The sequence below is a fragment of the Emydura macquarii genome, unplaced genomic scaffold, assembly GCF_026122565.2.
Source record: "Emydura macquarii macquarii isolate MOO-44397 ecotype Brisbane River unplaced genomic scaffold, CSIRO-AGI_Emac_v2 contig_705, whole genome shotgun sequence".
NCBI lineage: Eukaryota > Metazoa > Chordata > Testudines > Chelidae > Emydura > Emydura macquarii.
In genome coordinates, this window is record NW_027130842.1 from 17,003,723 (window position 1) to 17,022,702 (window position 18,980).

Below are 18,980 nucleotides of genomic sequence, written 5' to 3' on the forward strand. Positions count from 1 at the left end.
AAAATGAGAGATAAATCAAAGAGAAATTACTGAGTCTAATTGGTTTCTAGTCCATCTCATGTTTATGTTCTCATAATACCTGCCCATTACTGCAACAACTGGGATCAGACATTACTGGGGCACATGCAGTTTTTAAAAAACAGTTTTCATTAGAATTTGAAACAGTTAACTGAAAGCTATTTTTGCAGAGTCTAAATTTTGAGCCAAATTTGATCTGACAGTGTCCCTTTACAAGAAAGGGCAGGCATAAAATTCTCTCTTTAGTTAGATGAAGTGACAAATGCAAGTTTAATTTCTCTATTCTAGTTAATATATAGAATACAGATTCCATCTTGACAAGTGAATGAAGCAAAGTGGGAAGTGAAGTAATCAAGCTTGTAGCACTCCAGTACTTTCTAACAAAAGACAACAGATTCTTACAAGTTCTATAGCAGCGGTTCCCAACCTGTGGTCCATGGATCACTGGTGGTCCGCGAGGCTACTACAGGGGGTCCGCGGAAAAGAAAAATAACATCTTCACCAAGGAAATGTACAATTTCAAATAAAACTAGTAGCATGTGGTGGTCTGCAAAATGTTTGGAGGTTGAAAAGAGGTCCATGCCCTCAAAAAGATTGGGAACTGTTGTTCTATAGCAAACTGCATGGGGGGCGGAGCGGGAGGCAGGGCACGGCGGAAGGGGCAGGGAGAGGAGGACCCAGAAAAACAAGAGCTTGCAACTTACAGTAAATTCATCCAATCCTTGTATCAAATGGTGGAAGCTACCTACCATTTAATATAGGATTATAGAAACAAAGGGCCCAAACCTAAACATTTACCTACTTCCCAACACCACCCTTTAATCTACTGCAAAAGTAAAACTGAACACCTATTTAAAAATTTAGCATTTCTTAACCTTTATTCTGTGTGTGCGCATATTATATATATATATATATAAATAAATAAAAGTAATGAAAAAAAAAGTTATTTGCCTAGGCTGATTTGGCAATAGCTGCACCCATCTCCTCCATGTTAGATTAAATGAGAAATCTAAACCAGCATGTAGTAATACAGTATACTTGAGGTGGCAGTGATACCTTGTTGAATCAATTCTAGATGTAATACTGTACAATGGTAGTCCCCACCCCTTCTTGAATACTGTAGTAGAAATCAAGTGTTCAGGGACTGGTATTCACCCTTAAATATAGGTACCAACATATAGTAGAGACTCCTGTATTTAATAAGTAGCTATGTCTTCCTCAACAGTAAACAGAACTGTTGCAAATTTTCCCCAGCCTCCCCCATCCCAAAGTTCTGCCAGTGCATACAGTCCTGATTTATGTACATCGATGTTTTTCCTAGTCCTGACATCTGGTCAAATGACCAAATTGCACAATAGCAAAAAAGTTTAACAAAACAAATGATTTGGCCTAACATTTATTTTATTTTGCAGATTTTTCTACATAATTCTCTTTCAGAGGTCAAGGCTACATATTGCCTGGTTATGAAGCTTGAAAAACCTGTTTGTGTGACCATGGTTACATGGCGAAACCAGTCATTCAAGAAAGAAAGAAAGGTAGTTTCACTCATGTAATCTCTCATGTGACACTCCTTGTTTTCTGGGTGATGGCACACATTAACACAGCAAAGAGAAATGCGTCTTTTTCTTCTGCAGTCTTAACAGGAGCAGCAAACAGCTCCCATTAATGCTACATCTCAATTTAACTGCCATTTTAGATCCAGACTTACCCTCAACTCCATACAGTCCTGGTGTAACCTCACTATTATGACATAATTTATATTAGAAATTCAGAGACATGAAGCCAAGATTAGGAGCCTGTTTAAGTCATTGACACAGAATCTTTCATTTCAAGCTTCCTCTTATTTCACCTTCCCCTCCACTCCCGTCCCTCACTTTGGCCCCGTGCTTCATTTTTTAGCATGCAGCAGTGACATGCACACACACAAACAGGACCCATTTCCTTTCAAAGTTTATTCTTCTTTATTCTACTTCTTCCTGCTTCTCAGCCTTCTTTTCCCCCTCATACTCCATTATTAGTGAGCCCACACCTATTGAAAGGATTGATTGGGAACCAGTGGAGTAAATTCTCTTAGTGTGGCCATAGTTGCAATCTGCGGCCTGCGGGGGTTTTCAAAGTGGCTTGCGGCTCCCCTTCTGCTGGCTGCACAAGGGAGCCACTGTCTAAGGACCCAGGCGGAGCACGTTGCTGAGGGGCTAAAAAACTGGTGCAGGTTCCCTACTGCAGCCAAGGGAATGGGAGATCAGCGCTCTCCACCCCCTGGCTGTAACAGGGAGCATGGCAAAGCACGCCACCTGGGTCCATAGGTGCTGGGGTCCCTGCTGGAGCCAGAGGGAGGGGAGCACTGATCTCCTGCCCCCCCTGGCTGCAGAAAGGAGCCACTGCCTAAGGACCCAGGTGGAGCACACAGGGCTACAGGACAGTGCGGTTTCCCTGCTGAAGCCAGGGAGATGGGAAATCAGCGAGGATGCAGCCTCCTCACAGAACTCCTTCCATCTGGCTGCAGTGAGGGACGGCCTACCGGTGGAGACTGGTGGCCCTTCAGGGCTCTAAAAATTATATCTGTGGCCCTCAAGCCAAAAAGGCTGGGAACCACTGATTTACTCTAATTAGCTCCTCTAGACAACTGTACCTGCTAACACCTGTCCCTGAAAAAGGTTCCTGGACGTTCATGATGAGAGTCTAGTCTATAGATTCTTACACTGCCAGCCACCATTGGGGTAACTGATCACCTAAATTTGGACAATTTGATATTTCCCTAAAATAATTCTTTACCACCCGATTTTACATCCCTGTAGGGAAATGAAAGTTAACTGATTTTTAAAGGTAGTTGTTTAGTACCATGTTTTAATGCACTACATTTAAAGAGATGTTAAATACATAAATTCGAGTTTCCTATATGCTGGTACATAGCCTAAAGGAAAGCAGTAAGAAAGAGGTAAATCAGGATTCATGTAAAGCCTGACACCTGCCCTGCCTCCCAACACAAACTTTACCCTGTGGTTACCCAAATTCAGGTGACATTCACCACGCTAGCACTAATTTTACTAATTTAAAGTTATTTGAGCTCCAGCACCAGCCCATTGTCCTTTGGAGAGGTCAGACACGCACGCACAAAACTTACTTATCATCCTTCTCATAAATGTTCAGGCCCAGTGCATCTACTCCCAGCCACAATTCAGTTCCTTTCTTATTCTTGATTTCAAAGTAGTTGATCCCATACATCTCCAAGTCTTGGGCAATCTTTAGATATTCCAGCATGGCATTCTCTCTGGTTGAGGTGGGAGGAAAAAAGATAAAAGTATAATACATAAGATAACCAACTCCTTACAAAACACAAGCCAAAGCCAATGGAAGAAATGTGTGCAAGTGGGAAAACAGGAGGAGTCTCTTCTGAGGCAGTTAATTTGTTCTGAACTCCTGTTCCGATGCTTGGGCTTTATTAGGAGAAGCTGGAATGTGTTTTAGCTTATTATTGAACAGAATCAAATATTCCAGTTTAGTAAACCCTAAATTAGGACTTCTCAGTTAGATACAGTTAGTAGCATTCACCTGATCTGGTGTGGGGTAGGAGACAAACAAATAAATATGTGGACAATGGAAAAACTTAACATCTGACTTTCCCATCTGCAAGCCTAACTGGTATTTTGTTTTTGGGTAAGGTTTCTACATGAATGTTTCAGAAGGTTGTATACATTCACGGAGGTCTTCTCCAAGTGTGCCAGCATTCATGTCCTCTTAATTTTTATGAGCATAAGAGTAGGCCATACCCCATGCCAACCTATAGGTTTGTTAGTTGGACTGCAAATGCACTGTGCTTGGCTACAGTACACTTTCCACTTAACAAAATTGATTTCCAATTCTACTGAATTCTCACGTTATTCAATGCTGGATTGGAAAATAAGTGTCAACTGTTTCCAGGGCCAATTACTTTGAGATCCCACTTTAAAAATACATAACAAAACTGTGTGCTTAAGGAGATTAACAGAACAAATTGAGACGACCTGGATACAGCCCAACAGAAGTACTCACTTGAGCATTCCACCATGTTCAGCATGCCAGACCTGAATCCGTTCTTCCCACTGCTCTCTGGAAAGTTTATGCTGGTCCATTACTCTGATACATGAAAGGAAGTTAGAAGCATTAAGTTTCTTGTTCTGCTACATATAGTTGCAATATTTAACTTTGCTATGTAAACGTCAAACTTTTTTTCCTCTCGAGATCTACAGATAAAGCTGTTTTAAGATTACTGAAGTAGGATTTCAGAACAAAACTGGTATCCCTCTACAGGAAGTGCAAGTGTGTGCTGGTGAAATTAACCCCATTAAAAACCTAAATGCCTTCCCTGCCACCATCCCCACCCCACTGCCAAGAACAAACACCTTCATATTCCTGAACTGCCCTGTGGGAGAAGAACCAGTTCATGAAGTGGAACATAGGTAATTGCAGTCTCTCTCCAGCAAGAATCACTGGCTGGAATCCTATGGAACACAGTATTATTCCACAGGACATGAGGATAGAATACATGACTCCTTGACTGAGTGGAACAGTTTATGGAAAGAAACATGTACACCACTATGACACTAGGAGGAGTGGGCCAAAAAGAGAAGTTTATTCTTAATCTGGTGCCATTTCTGCAGCTGGATGTCCTGCACACGGAGAGTGTCATTAGGATAATTTGATTTTAAAAATGAAGGATGTGCAAACAGAACTTCTCCAGGGGCAGGGATGCTCATAACAGCAATCTGCTGTTCCCCACTCAAAACCAACATGTTTATGCTAACAGTTGCTGGTGATTAGGCTTTTGGGGGGTGGGAAATCCAAACTAACTGAAAGAGGTGAAAATGTTCCCTTATCTATTTTATGAGGAAAGAAAGTATGAGCAGTGCTCTCCAGTCTTGCACATGAAGCTGGGATGGGACAGAGGACAATGGGATGCATAGGTTTCAACTTCTGAAGTGTCAAGCCTTCTGATCGTATTTTTTTTCTCTTTACTTGAGTTTAAACAACTGGAACACACTGGAAGACTCAAGGCAGCTTGACCTTTCCATTTTAAGGCATTTACCGTTGAGGGACCAGGCGTTCCGAACTGAGGTATCCAGACTTGTGTATTTCTTTATTGTAGTCTCCAAATTTGGCTTGCACAGCATAGGAGCCAAGAAGAACTGCTGTTTCAGGTGGGCAGTAGATCTCGTCACTGAGAATCCCTTCCTTCACCTGCAGGAAGAACAGCTTCTGGGTGATGTCCTGGATCAGCTCCTCAGACACATCTTCAGGAAAGAACTTGGCACGGAATTTGAACTGCAGAGGATTTTCCTTTCTGACTTCCTGAGCAGAGACCTGAGACAAAAGACAGACAGACAGACACCCCAAAACTGAGCAGATGGTTGATAATAGGATAGGTTTCTTTCACAAAGAAAAGGGGTTTTTGGGTGTTCTATTATTGGTTTTCAGACGAGATTACTTCAGGAATTTACTGTCGACATGGCCCCAACTCTGCAACAAACTCCTGCACCAGTTTTATGGGAGCCCTTTCAAATCCATAGGCACCTGTGTAAGTGCCCGGATTCACCCATGAGGAATTCATTGTAAGATTGCTCCCACAATAGCACAAGATTTAACATGCAGTTAATCTAAAAAGCAGCCTGTTTAGTTACAAGAAAAAGCCAAAGACATAGCCTTCCAACACTCCCTACCACCTCCTTTTATTGGACAGTGGGGGCAAATGGATACTACTTCGAAGTGGAACATGTACCCCAGGCTGACCTTTACTCCATACCAGATGGTTCTATTAGGGGAGACTAGAAGGAAAATGAAGATCTATTTGCATCTTAAGCAACCAACTGAAGGACCTCAAACTATAGTCCATGGAATGCCAGCGGTTCCATGTGATCAGTCCATTGCTTCACAGAGTGCTGGCTCTCCTCCTTACTTCCATCTGCTAAACAGCATGAAAAGTATTTAATACTCTATATGCATCTTATGTGGGAAAACAATACTCAACAACAATAGGCAGATGTGGGATAATCTACCTGCTCCCCAAGGGCTCATTTTACTCCCTAAAACATAGGTGTTCAGATTATTAAACATCTGAAACCACTGAACGAAGAGAACATTAATTATGCACAACACTTTTAAAATCTACAAATGAACCATCTATTCTAACGAGCCTGGCAACTAATTCTTCACTAGCATGGAAGATTAAGCACCATAGATTAACAGGTTCTACTAAGAGAAATAAAAACAGATACTGATTTTGTGGAAAGCACTGATACCCTGGGCTAGATTTGAGGTACATCTTGATAAAATGATTGCAAACAGTTCTAGTGCATTTATACACCACAAACTGCCAATATGCATGCACCTGCCACTGTTCATTACAGGATTCCTGCCACCCCAGTCAGCTGGTTCTCTTTAAAAAAGCCACAAACATGTACTGTAGCTGTAAGGATTTATTAACAGCATGTATAGGACTGACATCAGAAATTGATATAACAGCATGATTCTTACAGCAAATGTTAGCCTCATTTCAATAGTGAGCCCAAAATGTCATTTACCTTTTTATCAAGTTTCAGCCAGGTCAGGAATCCCTTGTTATCCATGTACTGAAGACCAAAGTACCAAACTTCACGCAAGCCTATTGTCTTAACCACCTAAAACAGAGTAATAAAAAAGTTAATATACTGGGACAAATGACAATTGTACTATCAGCTCCCAGTCTCGGTTGAGTTAGACAGCTACAAATGTATCAGGTAACCCCTGCCCTGAAGATTTTATAATCCAGACAAACAGACAGATGGTGTGAGGGTAAACAGGCTCAACAGGGTGAAGTGATTCATCCATAGGCTGCACAGTGAGTGGCACAACTAGGACAAGAAGCCAGGCTCCTGACTCCCTGGCCAGCACCCTATCCACTAGATCATTCTTGCAGCAAATATACAAGGTGCATGGTTGCTGAGAGTGTTAGTGTACTGGAACCATTTGGCAGTTCAAAGTTTAGAGATCCTTTATAATACATCAAAAACAGCATATGACCTACACTTACAATATAACACTAATTTGACCCGTAAGTGTTACCTTCTTAAGATCATGAAATCTCTGAACTGCAGATATGCTGGTTTCTCTAGTCAAGGAAGTGACATCACAAATCCCAGAAACATATTGGAGACTTAGATTGGGATAGCATTTTTATTTTCCTTCCCTTTCTTTATGGTACTTGTGATGCCACTCAGGGCACAGACGCCAAGGCGTTTGCAGCTCAGATTTCTCAGGAGCATAGGAAGGTAGTTTCATTAATGCTCCACTAACTGCACATTTTTAACAGTCAAACTCATACAAACGTCTCGTTCAGAGTCCAAAGACCTTGACTGAGAGCACTTAACTGACCTTCACTCCACAGTTGTTTTCCTTGAATTTAGTACACAATGAGCCAGCAGCTGGCAGTTAGCATGTAAGAATTCCTTATTAAAAAAAAAAAAAAAAAAAAAAAAAAAAAAAAACAAACCAGTAACTGTAAAAACAATGAGAGTCCTGTAGCACTTTAAAGACTAACAAATTTAATTTCTGCAGGCATAAGATTTCATGGGCTGTAACCCACTTCATCAGTAACTGTGTTGATTACCACTTTGTGGAGGTTACAGTTTCAGTGGCCATGGTTGATTAGTAATAGACAATCTATAAGTTACAGCAATGCACATGACTCAAGGAAAACAATTGGAATTCAATAAAGAGTTTACACAGGGAAAATACAAGCCAGATGCCCTACTTCAGAACATAAAGGTCATCTCACACCACCTGTGGTGGCCCACTTGTCTGAAGTGTGCCATTTAAAAAAAAAAAAAAAAAAAAAAAAAAAAAATTTAAAAAAAAAAAAAAAAAAAAGGAAAGAATATGCTCTTGCACAACTCAGAATGTGGGCTATATCTAGCAAGTTTGATTCTTGTGCCCTACTTTGGTTGGCTCATAAGTGAAATGCTAATTTTACTAAAAATAGACTAGGTCAAAATGAAGTTTGTGTTCTTGTTAGCCAGAAGACTCCAATAAAATAAGTTTTTGAAGGTGGGGGGTGGTAAGAGGAACACACCGCAATTAGCAACTGGTACTTGACTAAAATCCCTCCTTCTCCGCAGCTGCAGAATAAAATGGTTATTAACCTTCCATAACTGTTGTTCTTCAAGATGTGCTGCTCATGTCCATTCCAAGTACGTGCTGCGTGTCATGTGCACAGGTGCCAGAAGGTTTTTCCCCCTAATGGTATCCATAGGGTCAGCTCTGGGGCCCCCAATTTAGGGCCCTGTCAACCCCCGGCCTCTTCAGTTCTTTCTTACTGGCTAGCTCTGACAGAGGGATAGGCAGGTGGGTCTTGGAATGGACACGAGCACCACATCTCAAACAACAATTACAGAAGGTTAGGGACTTTTTTCTTCAAGTGCTTGCTCATGTCGATTCCAAGTAGGTGATTGCCAAGCAGATCCATAGGAGAAGGGGGTCAGAATTCAATGACCTGCAGATTGCAGTACCGCTCTACCAGATGCAATATCCTTTCTGGCTTGTTGAATAATAGCCTAGTGTGCTGCAAAGGTGTGAACAGATGACCACGTTACAGCTCTACAAATATCTTGGATCGGGACCTAAGTGAGGAATGCTGCCAAAGGCGTTTGCGCCCTTGTGGAGTGAGCGGTCAGCGCTGGGGCCATATTTTCATCAAGTCATAACACGTCCTGATACACAATATGATCCATGAAAAGATTCTTTATGATGATACCACACGGCCCTTCATCTTGTCTGCTGCTGCTACCAAGAGCGGCATTGTTTTTCTAAAGGATTTAGTCCTCTCAATATAAAAACCCAAAACCCATCTAACGTCCAGAGAATGCAGCCTCTGCTCTCAGCTGTTGGTGTGGGGCTTTGGGTAGAAAACTGGAAGGCATATGTCCTAGTTTGAGTGGAATAGTGACGCTACCTTCAGAAGGAAAGCCAGGTCAGGGTGCAGTTAAACCTTGTCTTTGAAGAAAACTGTATAAGGAGGCTCAAACATGAGGGACCTTAAGTTCCGAGACTCTCCTGGCCAAAGTTATGGCTACTAGAAAGGCTACCTTCCAGGACAGAGAGACGAGAGCATGACATTAGAGATTCAAATGGAGGACCTATCAATCCTAACAGTACAAGGCTGAGATCCCATTGAGGAATTGGCTGATGCATCCGAGAAAAGCCTGCCACCCAGGTATGAAACACCGAGATTGTGGTCAGGTGGACCTTGATTGGCAACACTGACAGCCCCTGCTGTTTGAGATGCATCAGATAGTCTGAGATGAAAAGGTATTGATGACAGCATGGGCGAAGTACCCTTCTGCGTTGACCAGATGGAGGTTTTCTGCTGCCAAGGAGGACACTTCTGACTGGTTCTGAGCACTCTAGTTCCAGAGGATTCAGCCATGGAGCTTCCACAGAGAGGTGGAAATTCTAGATTGGGGTGACAAAGGCGTCTGTGGTCCTGAGTGATCAAGTCAAGAACCAGTGGCAGATCGATAGGCATTTCCACTGAGAGATCAAGGAGCGTGGTGTACCAGTGTCGACGTGGTCATGTTGGGGCTACCAGAATTATGGAGGACCTTTCCTTCCTGACCTTCAGCAGGGCCTTGTGAACGAGCGGGATTGGTGGAAACACATAGATTACTTGTCCAAGGGACGAGGTATGCATCTGCGAATGATCCTGGGCTGTGATACTGGAAGGAGCAGAACTGCATGCACTTCCTGTTGAGTCTTGTCGCAAACAAATCTATGTGGGGAACTCCCCACTGTTGAAAGATGTTGTCCACCACATCTGGGCAGAGAGACCACTCATGGATGGAGAAAGATCTGCTGAAGAGGTCCGCCAATTTGTTCTGCGACCTGGGCAGGTAGCACACGTCAAGGTGAATCGAGGCGACTATGCAGAAGTCCCACAGTTTGAGGGCTTCCTGGCACAGGAGAGAGGAATGTGCTCCACCTTGTCTGTTTATATAGAACATCGCTGTTGTATTGTCCGTCATGACCGATACACACTTGTCTTCCAGGTGGGCTTGGAAGGTCTGACAGGCAAAGCATACCGCCCTCAGGTCTCTCACATTGATATGGAGCAAGAACTCTGCCTGGGACCAGAGGCCTTGCATTCTGAGTCCTCCTAGATGAGCTCCCCAGCCCACTGTTGAGGCGTCGATGACCAGACAGAGAGGGGTAAGGTGTGTAGAGACTGAATGTGGGTTGAGCCAGTGAAGGGTTTCTAACACAGAGGGCGGGAACGAGACTACCCTGTCTACATGGTGTTGGGATGGATCATACACTGAGGCTAGCCAATCCTGGCATGTCTGAGATGTAGCCTGGCCTGCTGAATGATATGTGCATGCTGTTAAGTGCCTCAGCAGGTTCAGGCAATTTTGGGCTGTGGTGATGGGGTACCATTTCAACTCTTTTATGATGGAGCATATAGTCCAGACTATAGATTCCAGAAGAAAAGCCCTGGCCTGGTTTGAATCTAGCACTGCTCCTATGAACTCTGTCCTCTGACTGGGAGTCAAGGTCGACTTCTGCACATTGACCTTATCCAATTCTACATCTGCTTCCACCTGCGTCCTGGTGCAGCCTTTGATCAACCAGTCATCGAGGTACAGATAGACTTGCACCTTCCACTTTCTCAGGAATGCGGCAAAGAGCACCATACACTTGGTAAACACTCGAGGTGCCGCAGAAAGGCCAAATGGAAGTACCACAAGCTGGTAGTGGGTCTGGTTGACAACAAGCCAGAGGGACTTCTGTGACTTGCAATGATCAACACGTGAAGATACATGTCCTTCAAGTATAAGGGTGCCATACCAATCCCCTGGATCCAAGGAGGGAATAATCGAGGCCAAAGAGACCATGCGGAACCTCAATTTCTTCATGAACTGTTGAGTCCAGAACGGGTCTGAGACAGCCTTTGGCTTTCGGGATTAGGAAGTATCAGGAGTAGAAACCCTTACTCCTTAACTCCTGAGGAACCTCTTCCACTGCTTCTATCTTTCAGAGTGCCTGCAACCTCTTGGATTAGAAGTTGTTTGTGACAAAGGTCCCTGAACAGGGATGGGGGAGGGTAGAGAGTAAGAGGAGCTGAACTGAAGGGAGTATCCCAGTTCTACCATGCAATCTGCTGTGATCTGGGTCGCATAGTAGAAGTGGAATAATCAGTCTGAAAAAAATAGGGGTGAAGCATCGGAGTGCTGAATTGGTATACCTGTCCTCAAGTGTACCCAAAAAAGTTCTGTTTGGGACCAGTGGATTGCCTTGCTGGTCCAGGGTCTTGGCTGGTAGAAGGCTGAGAGGGTTTCCTCCTGTAATTCCTGCCCCTTTTATGATTATACTCCTGCCTGGGTTGGGACTGGTAGAACCAAGGTAGGGGTTGAGGTTTAAAATGCCTCCTCTGTAGTGCTGGAGTGTGGAGACTTAAGGATTTTAAAGTAGCCCGAGAGTCTTTAAGGCTATTCAGTTTCAAGTCTGTCTGCTCAGAGAACAGTGCCGGGCCTTCGAAGGGAAACTCCTGGATCACCTGCTGGACCTCGTGTGGGAGGCCCGAGGCTTGTAGCCATGAACTCTGACGCATTGACAGATGACATGTCGATGACATGGTGCAAGCTGTAGCATCCATCACCGCCTGAAGCGAGGCCTTTGAAACCGCCTTGCCTTCTTCCATCAGGGCTGTGAACTCTGCCCTGGAGTCTGAGTGTATAGATTGCAAGAACTTTGACATAGCCCCCCGAAGAATTAAAATTGTATCTACTCAAATTGCCTACTGGTTCGCAATACGGAGTTGGAGCCCCCCATTAAAGTACACCTTTCTATCAAAGGGGTCCAACTTTTTTGCATCCTTTGCCTTTGGCCTGGGACCTTGCTGACCTTGCCTCTCACGCTCACTGACTGCTGCAAGTACAAGCGACTCTGGTGGGGGATGAGCATATAGGCATTCATGGTCCTTGGCAGTGCTCCCTGGATGGTCCCACAGGGGCTAGAATGTCTACCATAAGGTCTGCATTGTCAGAGACCGCCTCAATTTGGAGCCCTAAATTCTGCACCATCCTCCTCAAGAGCTCCTAATGGGGTCTGCTGTCATCCACACCTCCTGCTGCTGCGGACCCCCCAACTGCTTCGTCTGGAGACAAAGGTGACGACTCTCTGACCAGGGCAGTCTCTTGACCTCAGAGGGTCCTGCGGTGCTGGTTCCTCGAACTCAGTGCTGGGGTCGACATCATGCTCGGTGCCAGGCACAGCATCTTATTCAGTGCTGGTTTCGGTACCAAATGGTAGCACATCCTCTAATCGAGGTGGGTGATATCTGCTCCCAGAGGTGAGCAATAGCGACCATCCCGAATGCGACCCTTGAGCTTGATGGAATGCCCAAGAAGTCCAAAAAGGCCACTGAGCTGGCATTTGCCACTGCAGCAGCCAAGACATAGGGGAGGGCTGACCAGTCTCAATCCTCTTGTGTCGCCTCTCTGACCAGTGCCGGCTTCGCCTAAAGGAGTAGAACTCTGCTTCAGAGTTGGACGGCGACAACTCTCTCCCCGGCGACCAGGGTGGCGCAGTTCCCGTCGGTGCCAGAGAGCTGTGCTGAGGAGATGACGATTGCGGCATCATAGCCGGCTTTCCCCTGGATGACACTGTGTGCTTCTTCAGCACAGGTGGTCTGGTGTCCACAGCACGTTTGCGGCTGGGGAGGGCACGGCGGTGTCATGCTCTCTAGCAGTTCCCTGGCTGCTTCAAAGATCTCCAGTGTGGATGGGAACTGTAGGTCCGCCTCATGGGTCTCCCTGGGCAGGTTGTCCAAAGGCTTCACATTTGATGGACCCCTTCCTAGGGCTGGAGTCAACGGTACTGTGGCCGAGGGTGCGGCACTTGAGTGGCTCGACATGGGTCACTGTCTGCTCAAGCCCTTATGCCCCATTGTATTGGGCGTCGGCAAGTGCCCCATCCATCTTCCTCTGCTTCTTAAATGAAACAGGGGAATGCGAGCAGTGCCCGTCCATGAGGTGTCCTTCAGTGCCAGTGACCCATGATGGTGCCAGTGATCCATTCCACTGTCAATGTGTTGCCACTTCGCGTCATTTTATTGCAAGTGTTATGATTTGAGGTTTTTATTAAAATCCCACCTGTTGCACTCAGGTTATTATCTGAGAATCTCAACGTTCATTTACAAATGTGTGTGTTTCTAGCCTTCATGGCTGCAGAGAAAAGCTTAAAAATATGAGCCCTCAAGTATCTAAAGTCCAGATTTTTAAATGTATTTAGGTGCCTAAATCCTATTTCAATGGAAGTCAGGCTCCTACACACAAAAATCTGCCTCCAACACCTGAAGACAAAAAAGCCTACCTTTATTTTTTAAAAATCTCATGATTTTGGGGCTTGAGTCAGGATTTGACTGAGTGGGGCTGGCAATACTGAAAACCTGTGTCAAACCACAAAATCCAGTAACTGGATACATGCATCAGCTCACCAGAGACTTTTACAAACAACACAAAAAAATGCTTCCCATGGTCAAGATGGCAAGTAAAGGGTATTGAAACAGCAAATTCTAGAGTCTCATATCCATTCCAGATGGAAAAAGATGCTTTGCAATCCTATAAACAGCAGCATGCTAATTGAAAGGGACAGTGAGAAAATAAGGGCCACATGCAACAAAGAAAGACTTAAGCCTTGTCCTCAGTATAAATTAAATCAGTTTAAGTTAAAATCATGTTCAACTGATCTATATTTGAATCTACTCTCTGGCAAGGTTACAACCCATTTAAAAAGGCCTTTAAGTTTAAGAGTCATTTGGCTCTTTCCAGATGAAATAAAGCAATTGTACTACTCATTTAAAGAGTAAAGACACTAAAGTCACATACACGATTTAGTTTATTTGTAGGGCAGGGATAGTCAATAGGCAGACTGCCGGGCAAATGTGGACCACCAGATGCTTTTGAAAGGACCATGAAATCTTTGTATTTCTTATTACTTTTATTATTATTAGTTCAGCTTGACAAGCTATTGCAAACTGTCTAGTAGACAGATGCTGTTCCGTTACCTCCGAGGATTTCTAAATGTTAACTCCAGGCCCCATGATCAAGATATGTTTTTATGATCTGTGCAAACCTGAAAATACTCTCACACACACCATAATGGTTTGTGATTTTAACAAGTCACAAAGAATTAATCTGTGCTCATACTTTGCACAGATGCTTAAAAATTATGTGATGCTGTATTTTTTTAAAAATAATCAGATGGTATGTAGAGCTTTATAACTTGGTACTTTTCCGATTATTTTGTTTGTATTAATTAAAGATATTGGCTAGATGGGAGATCAGTCGTTGATTGGAAGGGGACTGAGTTTTGGTTAACTGATATTTGATCAGTGTGAATATACAAATAGAATTACACAAACTGGACTAAGGATCTTATGTTTAATCACAAAAACTCTGTTTGTTAATTAAGCCAGAAGCTCTCAAATTAGAGGTTGCCTTCCCAAGTGTATTCTCAGCAGCTGTTTACAGGAGGGGAGTGTGCCATCAACTTGATCTCATTCCTTTACCCACTACTACTTATGCAGTAAGTTTGCTGATTACTAGCAAAAGCTCTGTTTTTTCACCTTGCACTACACGTGCCTGCTCATGCAGATTTCAATCTTACTCTGCTGCTTTCAGGTCCACTAAGATTTACAGGCTTGTTTGGGCTTGTCTACATAGGGAAATTAAGTGGCATAGTGGAATAACTGTTTTGCCTATAACTATGCCTATCAATCCCCCCATGTGGAGAGGCTCTTAGCATTATTGCAAGCAGAAAACAAACTGTTGTTTGAAAGCTTGAAAATGGCCTAATTCATTACCCTAGTAGCCTAACTCAAGATGAATATTTGATGTTATACTTTCACTGCTGTACATTTTAGTCTACAAGGTTAGGAATATTTTCCCATATCTTTTGAAATCTGTAAGTTTAATATCAAAGTCCTTCTTAGAATGCTTACCAACAGGAAACAGTGGTCTACATCAATTTCTCTTCTAGAACCTGGTGTATTTACATACACTTATACAGAAACATAACTTGAGAGAATAGCATACTTCGTGGCTCCTTTCGGCAGAAGACTACTTAAAGTGCAATTCTGCTTCAGATAGTGACGCTAAACATGGGGTCAATTCTTTCTGTGGCTTTCTAGATAAAGCATACTGCTTCCCAAAATGAAGACACCTTCCGATTGCCATCTCTGAGAACTCCAGCTAGGATATGATAATCAAACTGATTCCTTTCATACTCCCACATCATTAACAGAGAGGGGCCCGCAACTCAAGTTAGATGTGTGTGTTCAGTAAAGTGGTGGCTTTTGCCAGACTAGAAGTGCTCTGTAATCAAAACACTCCCTTAAACACACATACATGAAAAAATTCACCAGTCCACAGATTCTGATTTTAAATTGGAAATAAGCTTGTACATTAGTAATGAAAATAGGGTTCAGTCACCTTTTCTTTTAATAAACTTTTTTAAAAAAAAAAAAAAGTTTCCTGTTGCTGTGCAAAGGCCTACATGTAACAGACTGATTGAACAATGATATTTAACTTCAGGATTTAAGCCAATCTAATTATTAGGGGTTAGGGCAAGCGGAAGGCAGATTATCACATCTGCCTACTGTGGGGTTTCTTGCCCGCTCCTCTGAGGTATCTGTTGCTGGACCCTAATGGAGACAGGATACTGAACTGGGTGGACCCTAGGTCTGGCATGTCTCATGCTCATAGTCACTTTCACTTTTTCTGCACACAAATTCAACCTGAACAAAATGAAAGAGCGGGAAAATAATTTCTCTCCAATCTTAGGTGTCACTTGCAATAGCATTAGGTAACACCCCTTCCACCCCCCAGATTTTTTAAGTGGCTGTCATCCCTTTAAGGTAGTTTATTACACATATTTTTAAAAAACTAAAATCACTTTCCTTTTCCTAAAGTCATATAGAAAGCCTGCTTCTAGTCATTGCCTTTTTACGATTATACCTTACCTTGCACTGTAGGGGAGTCCTGGGGAGCCAACTTCTGCATGCACTATGTGCACTATGACAAGATATTAGTAGACTACAGCTTTAGTCTGAATAGCAGCTATTGTCATACACCAGAGTGTCTTAGCAACCAGAAATGATTCAGGTGTGGGAGTTTTACAATAAAGATCAATTTAAGTTTAAACCCCATCCCTTCAAAACATAAAAACCTGACATTCTCTCAGTGCAGCTTTTCAGTTAGAAATAGCCAGGTATTGCTTTTCACCACCAGCCCCCAGAGCTGACTGGTTTCTGATGGGGATCTGATCCCCAACGCTTGTTCCTTTTAATTGTTTGACGAGAGATGGGAAGAGTTGCTGGAAGAGAGTATCACAATGGCATAAATGAGACTTTAAAAATAAAAATGTCTGCTTTGTGTTACGTCAACATTTATCCTCCATAGACCACAGCATTTACCCCAGTGTAGAACAAGGTCTTGAGGGAAATTAAATGAAATCTCATTTCAGTGTGAGATTTGCAAGACCTTACTACTTTTCCAGCAACTGACACTGCAATACCACAGCAGATTAAAGGGTTTCCTGCCCCAGCCTACTACTTCACTGATATTTAGTCCCAATCATAAGGAAGATGGTTAAAAAGAACTGTGGGCAGGGGCAGAAGAAAAAGGGTTCTCCACTGCTTTTCCACTCCTGTTATTTTTTAAACTTGTTTTATAGCTTAACATTTTTTGTTTCAAAGTTCAGTTGTAGATAAGAAATTCTGAGACTTTTTTGCCATTTATGAAAAGCTAGCTATACTTAAAACAGCAAGAGTCCTGTGGCACCTTAAAGACAAACATTTATTTGGGCATAAACTTTTGTGGGCAGAAACCCACTTCGTCGGATGTAGCTATACTTAACATACCACCACCACTTGGTTGTATTTCAAGGTGGTAAACAGAGAAATATAGTCAGATATTTGAAGGAAGACCTTAAAACCGTCACTTCCCCCCTAAATATTCGACTTGAATCTATAGTGGGCAACACTAAAGATTGAGGGTAAGATTTTCAGTAACTAAGTGATTTAGGCACCTAAGTTAATGGGACTTAGGTGCTTAAGTGCCTAAATCATTTTTTAAAGTGAGACTTTGGCACTTTTGAAAGGTGTATCTTGAAAGACTCAAGTAAATATATTCTCTCCCTCCCTGCTGTAACCCTCCATTTTCTGAGTAGCAAGTCAAGTCAGAACTACAGGTTGCTACTGTAGTTAGGTCATACGATTAACTAAATGCTGCTTCAATTAAAAGTAGTTTTACTGGAGATTTGTCAAACAGTCTATAGATTTCAAATTGAGCCAAGGTCTGCAGTGACCAAAAGGAATGAAAACTGCAGCATTCTTACAATAAAATGTGGTATTGCAAGTTTGTGTTCAAGTACAGCGGCAATTGCAACTTAGACCAAAAAAACAAACCACTCTGACTCCCTTTTTCCTACAAAAAAAAGGAATCTGCACAGCTCCCTCAAGACTGAGTTGGCTCTGGCCAACTCATCTGAAATGTCATTCAAAGTGTGTTGACAATCTGTACAAAGAATGCACACCATTCAGCCAGTGCTGCCTACTTGAGCTGAGAGACAGACTACGCAGCCTTTTGGTAAGAGAAGCAGTAGAAGAGCAAAGAAAACCTGTTTGAACCAACTCATTCAACATTTTGTAAGAGACATTAACGCTAAAATTGTCATTTGTGTGTACAGTTTTAGTCTCTCTTTCCAGGTAATATTAATACTCTTGGCATACAGGAGTCTTTATGATTACTGGCAAGTTCTCCTTCAAGCCAAAGCTGTGAAACCATCTCTCTCATTTATAAAAGTACAGCTTGGTCTGTGACCAAGGCTTTGTAAAATGCGAGCCTAGGATAAATTTGGCCACTCTTGGCCTATTTCTCTTCTATTCAAAACTCTTGGGCATTTGTTATATGCAGAAAAAGAAGTATAAAAAGTTTTTAAAATGCCACTTGCCTCAATCTAGTCTTCGCCTCTTCCTTGTTCTGAGCCATAGCAGCCCCACTTTTCACTAGTGACATCAGAGATTTTCTGATATTTTCTGACTGTTTCTTTTAAGCATATCCTGAGAGCAACAGCAAGAGGAGACAGTCTTGGCTGCCCATGTTCTTCAGCGTCTAGAAGACCTGTGTCTTGAAGAACCCACCGACACCAGTGGCCAGTCGTTTTGCTTTGTCCTAATGCACAAAGTGCATGTGCCCTGTGAAAGCTGGTACATTTAACACACAAAATGTCTGCTGACTCTTTTGGGGTCCTGCTACTCTGCCACCAACTCACAATCTCTATGTCTCAGTTTTCATCTTGCTCCCCAATCTGTACAGAATGGTGATAAGGCAATTGACAAAGGTGGGTACTGAGATTTGAATCAAGAGATTTTATTGTAGGGATGCTAGGTATATAAAGCAATTCATGTGGGCAATATTTTAACACAGGTATTTAAAAAGCTACCTGCTTTTTTTTTTTTTTTTTTTTTTTTTTTAAATATATATCTATAAAATGAACAGACCTATTTCCAGCAGGTAGCTTTTTAAATACCTGGGTTAATATATATTATATATCTATTCAGCTATTAAAAGAATTCTCCTTTAACATACAACCCTCACATATTGTCATATAGACATTTTGTAGAACTCCCTTACTTATTTTACTGATGTAGAAGGACATAAAGTCATTGGAATTTAGACAAGACATAGCAGCTTAGTGGAAGACATTACTCACACAGAAAAGTTTTAAACAGCTGATTCTTCACAGGCCAGCACATCAGCAAGGGAAGAAACTAGCAAGGTGGCACAATGAAACCTTTCCATCATGAAAAAATAAGAGTCCTGTACACCTTAAAGACTAACAAATTTCTGTGGGCATAAGCTTTCGTGGGCTGCAACCCACTTCGTCGGTCTTGC

The 18,980-nt window shown here is 42.7% G+C and overlaps 1 protein-coding gene across 2 annotated transcripts in view; it reads right to left on the minus strand.

Annotated features, from left to right (window-relative positions):
- EZR (ezrin) overlaps nucleotides 1-18,980 on the minus strand; it is a 54,299-nt gene that overhangs the window by 14,235 nt on the left and 21,084 nt on the right. For both annotated transcript variants that reach the window (XM_067542492.1, XM_067542491.1), the window contains exons 4-7: nucleotides 6,576-6,671; nucleotides 5,084-5,358; nucleotides 4,051-4,134; nucleotides 3,143-3,289 (exon numbers count right to left, since the gene is read on the minus strand). In XM_067542492.1, coding sequence (XP_067398593.1) covers nucleotides 3,143-3,289; nucleotides 4,051-4,134; nucleotides 5,084-5,358; nucleotides 6,576-6,671 — 602 coding nt within the window. The remainder of the gene's footprint in view (nucleotides 1-3,142; nucleotides 3,290-4,050; nucleotides 4,135-5,083; nucleotides 5,359-6,575; nucleotides 6,672-18,980) is intronic.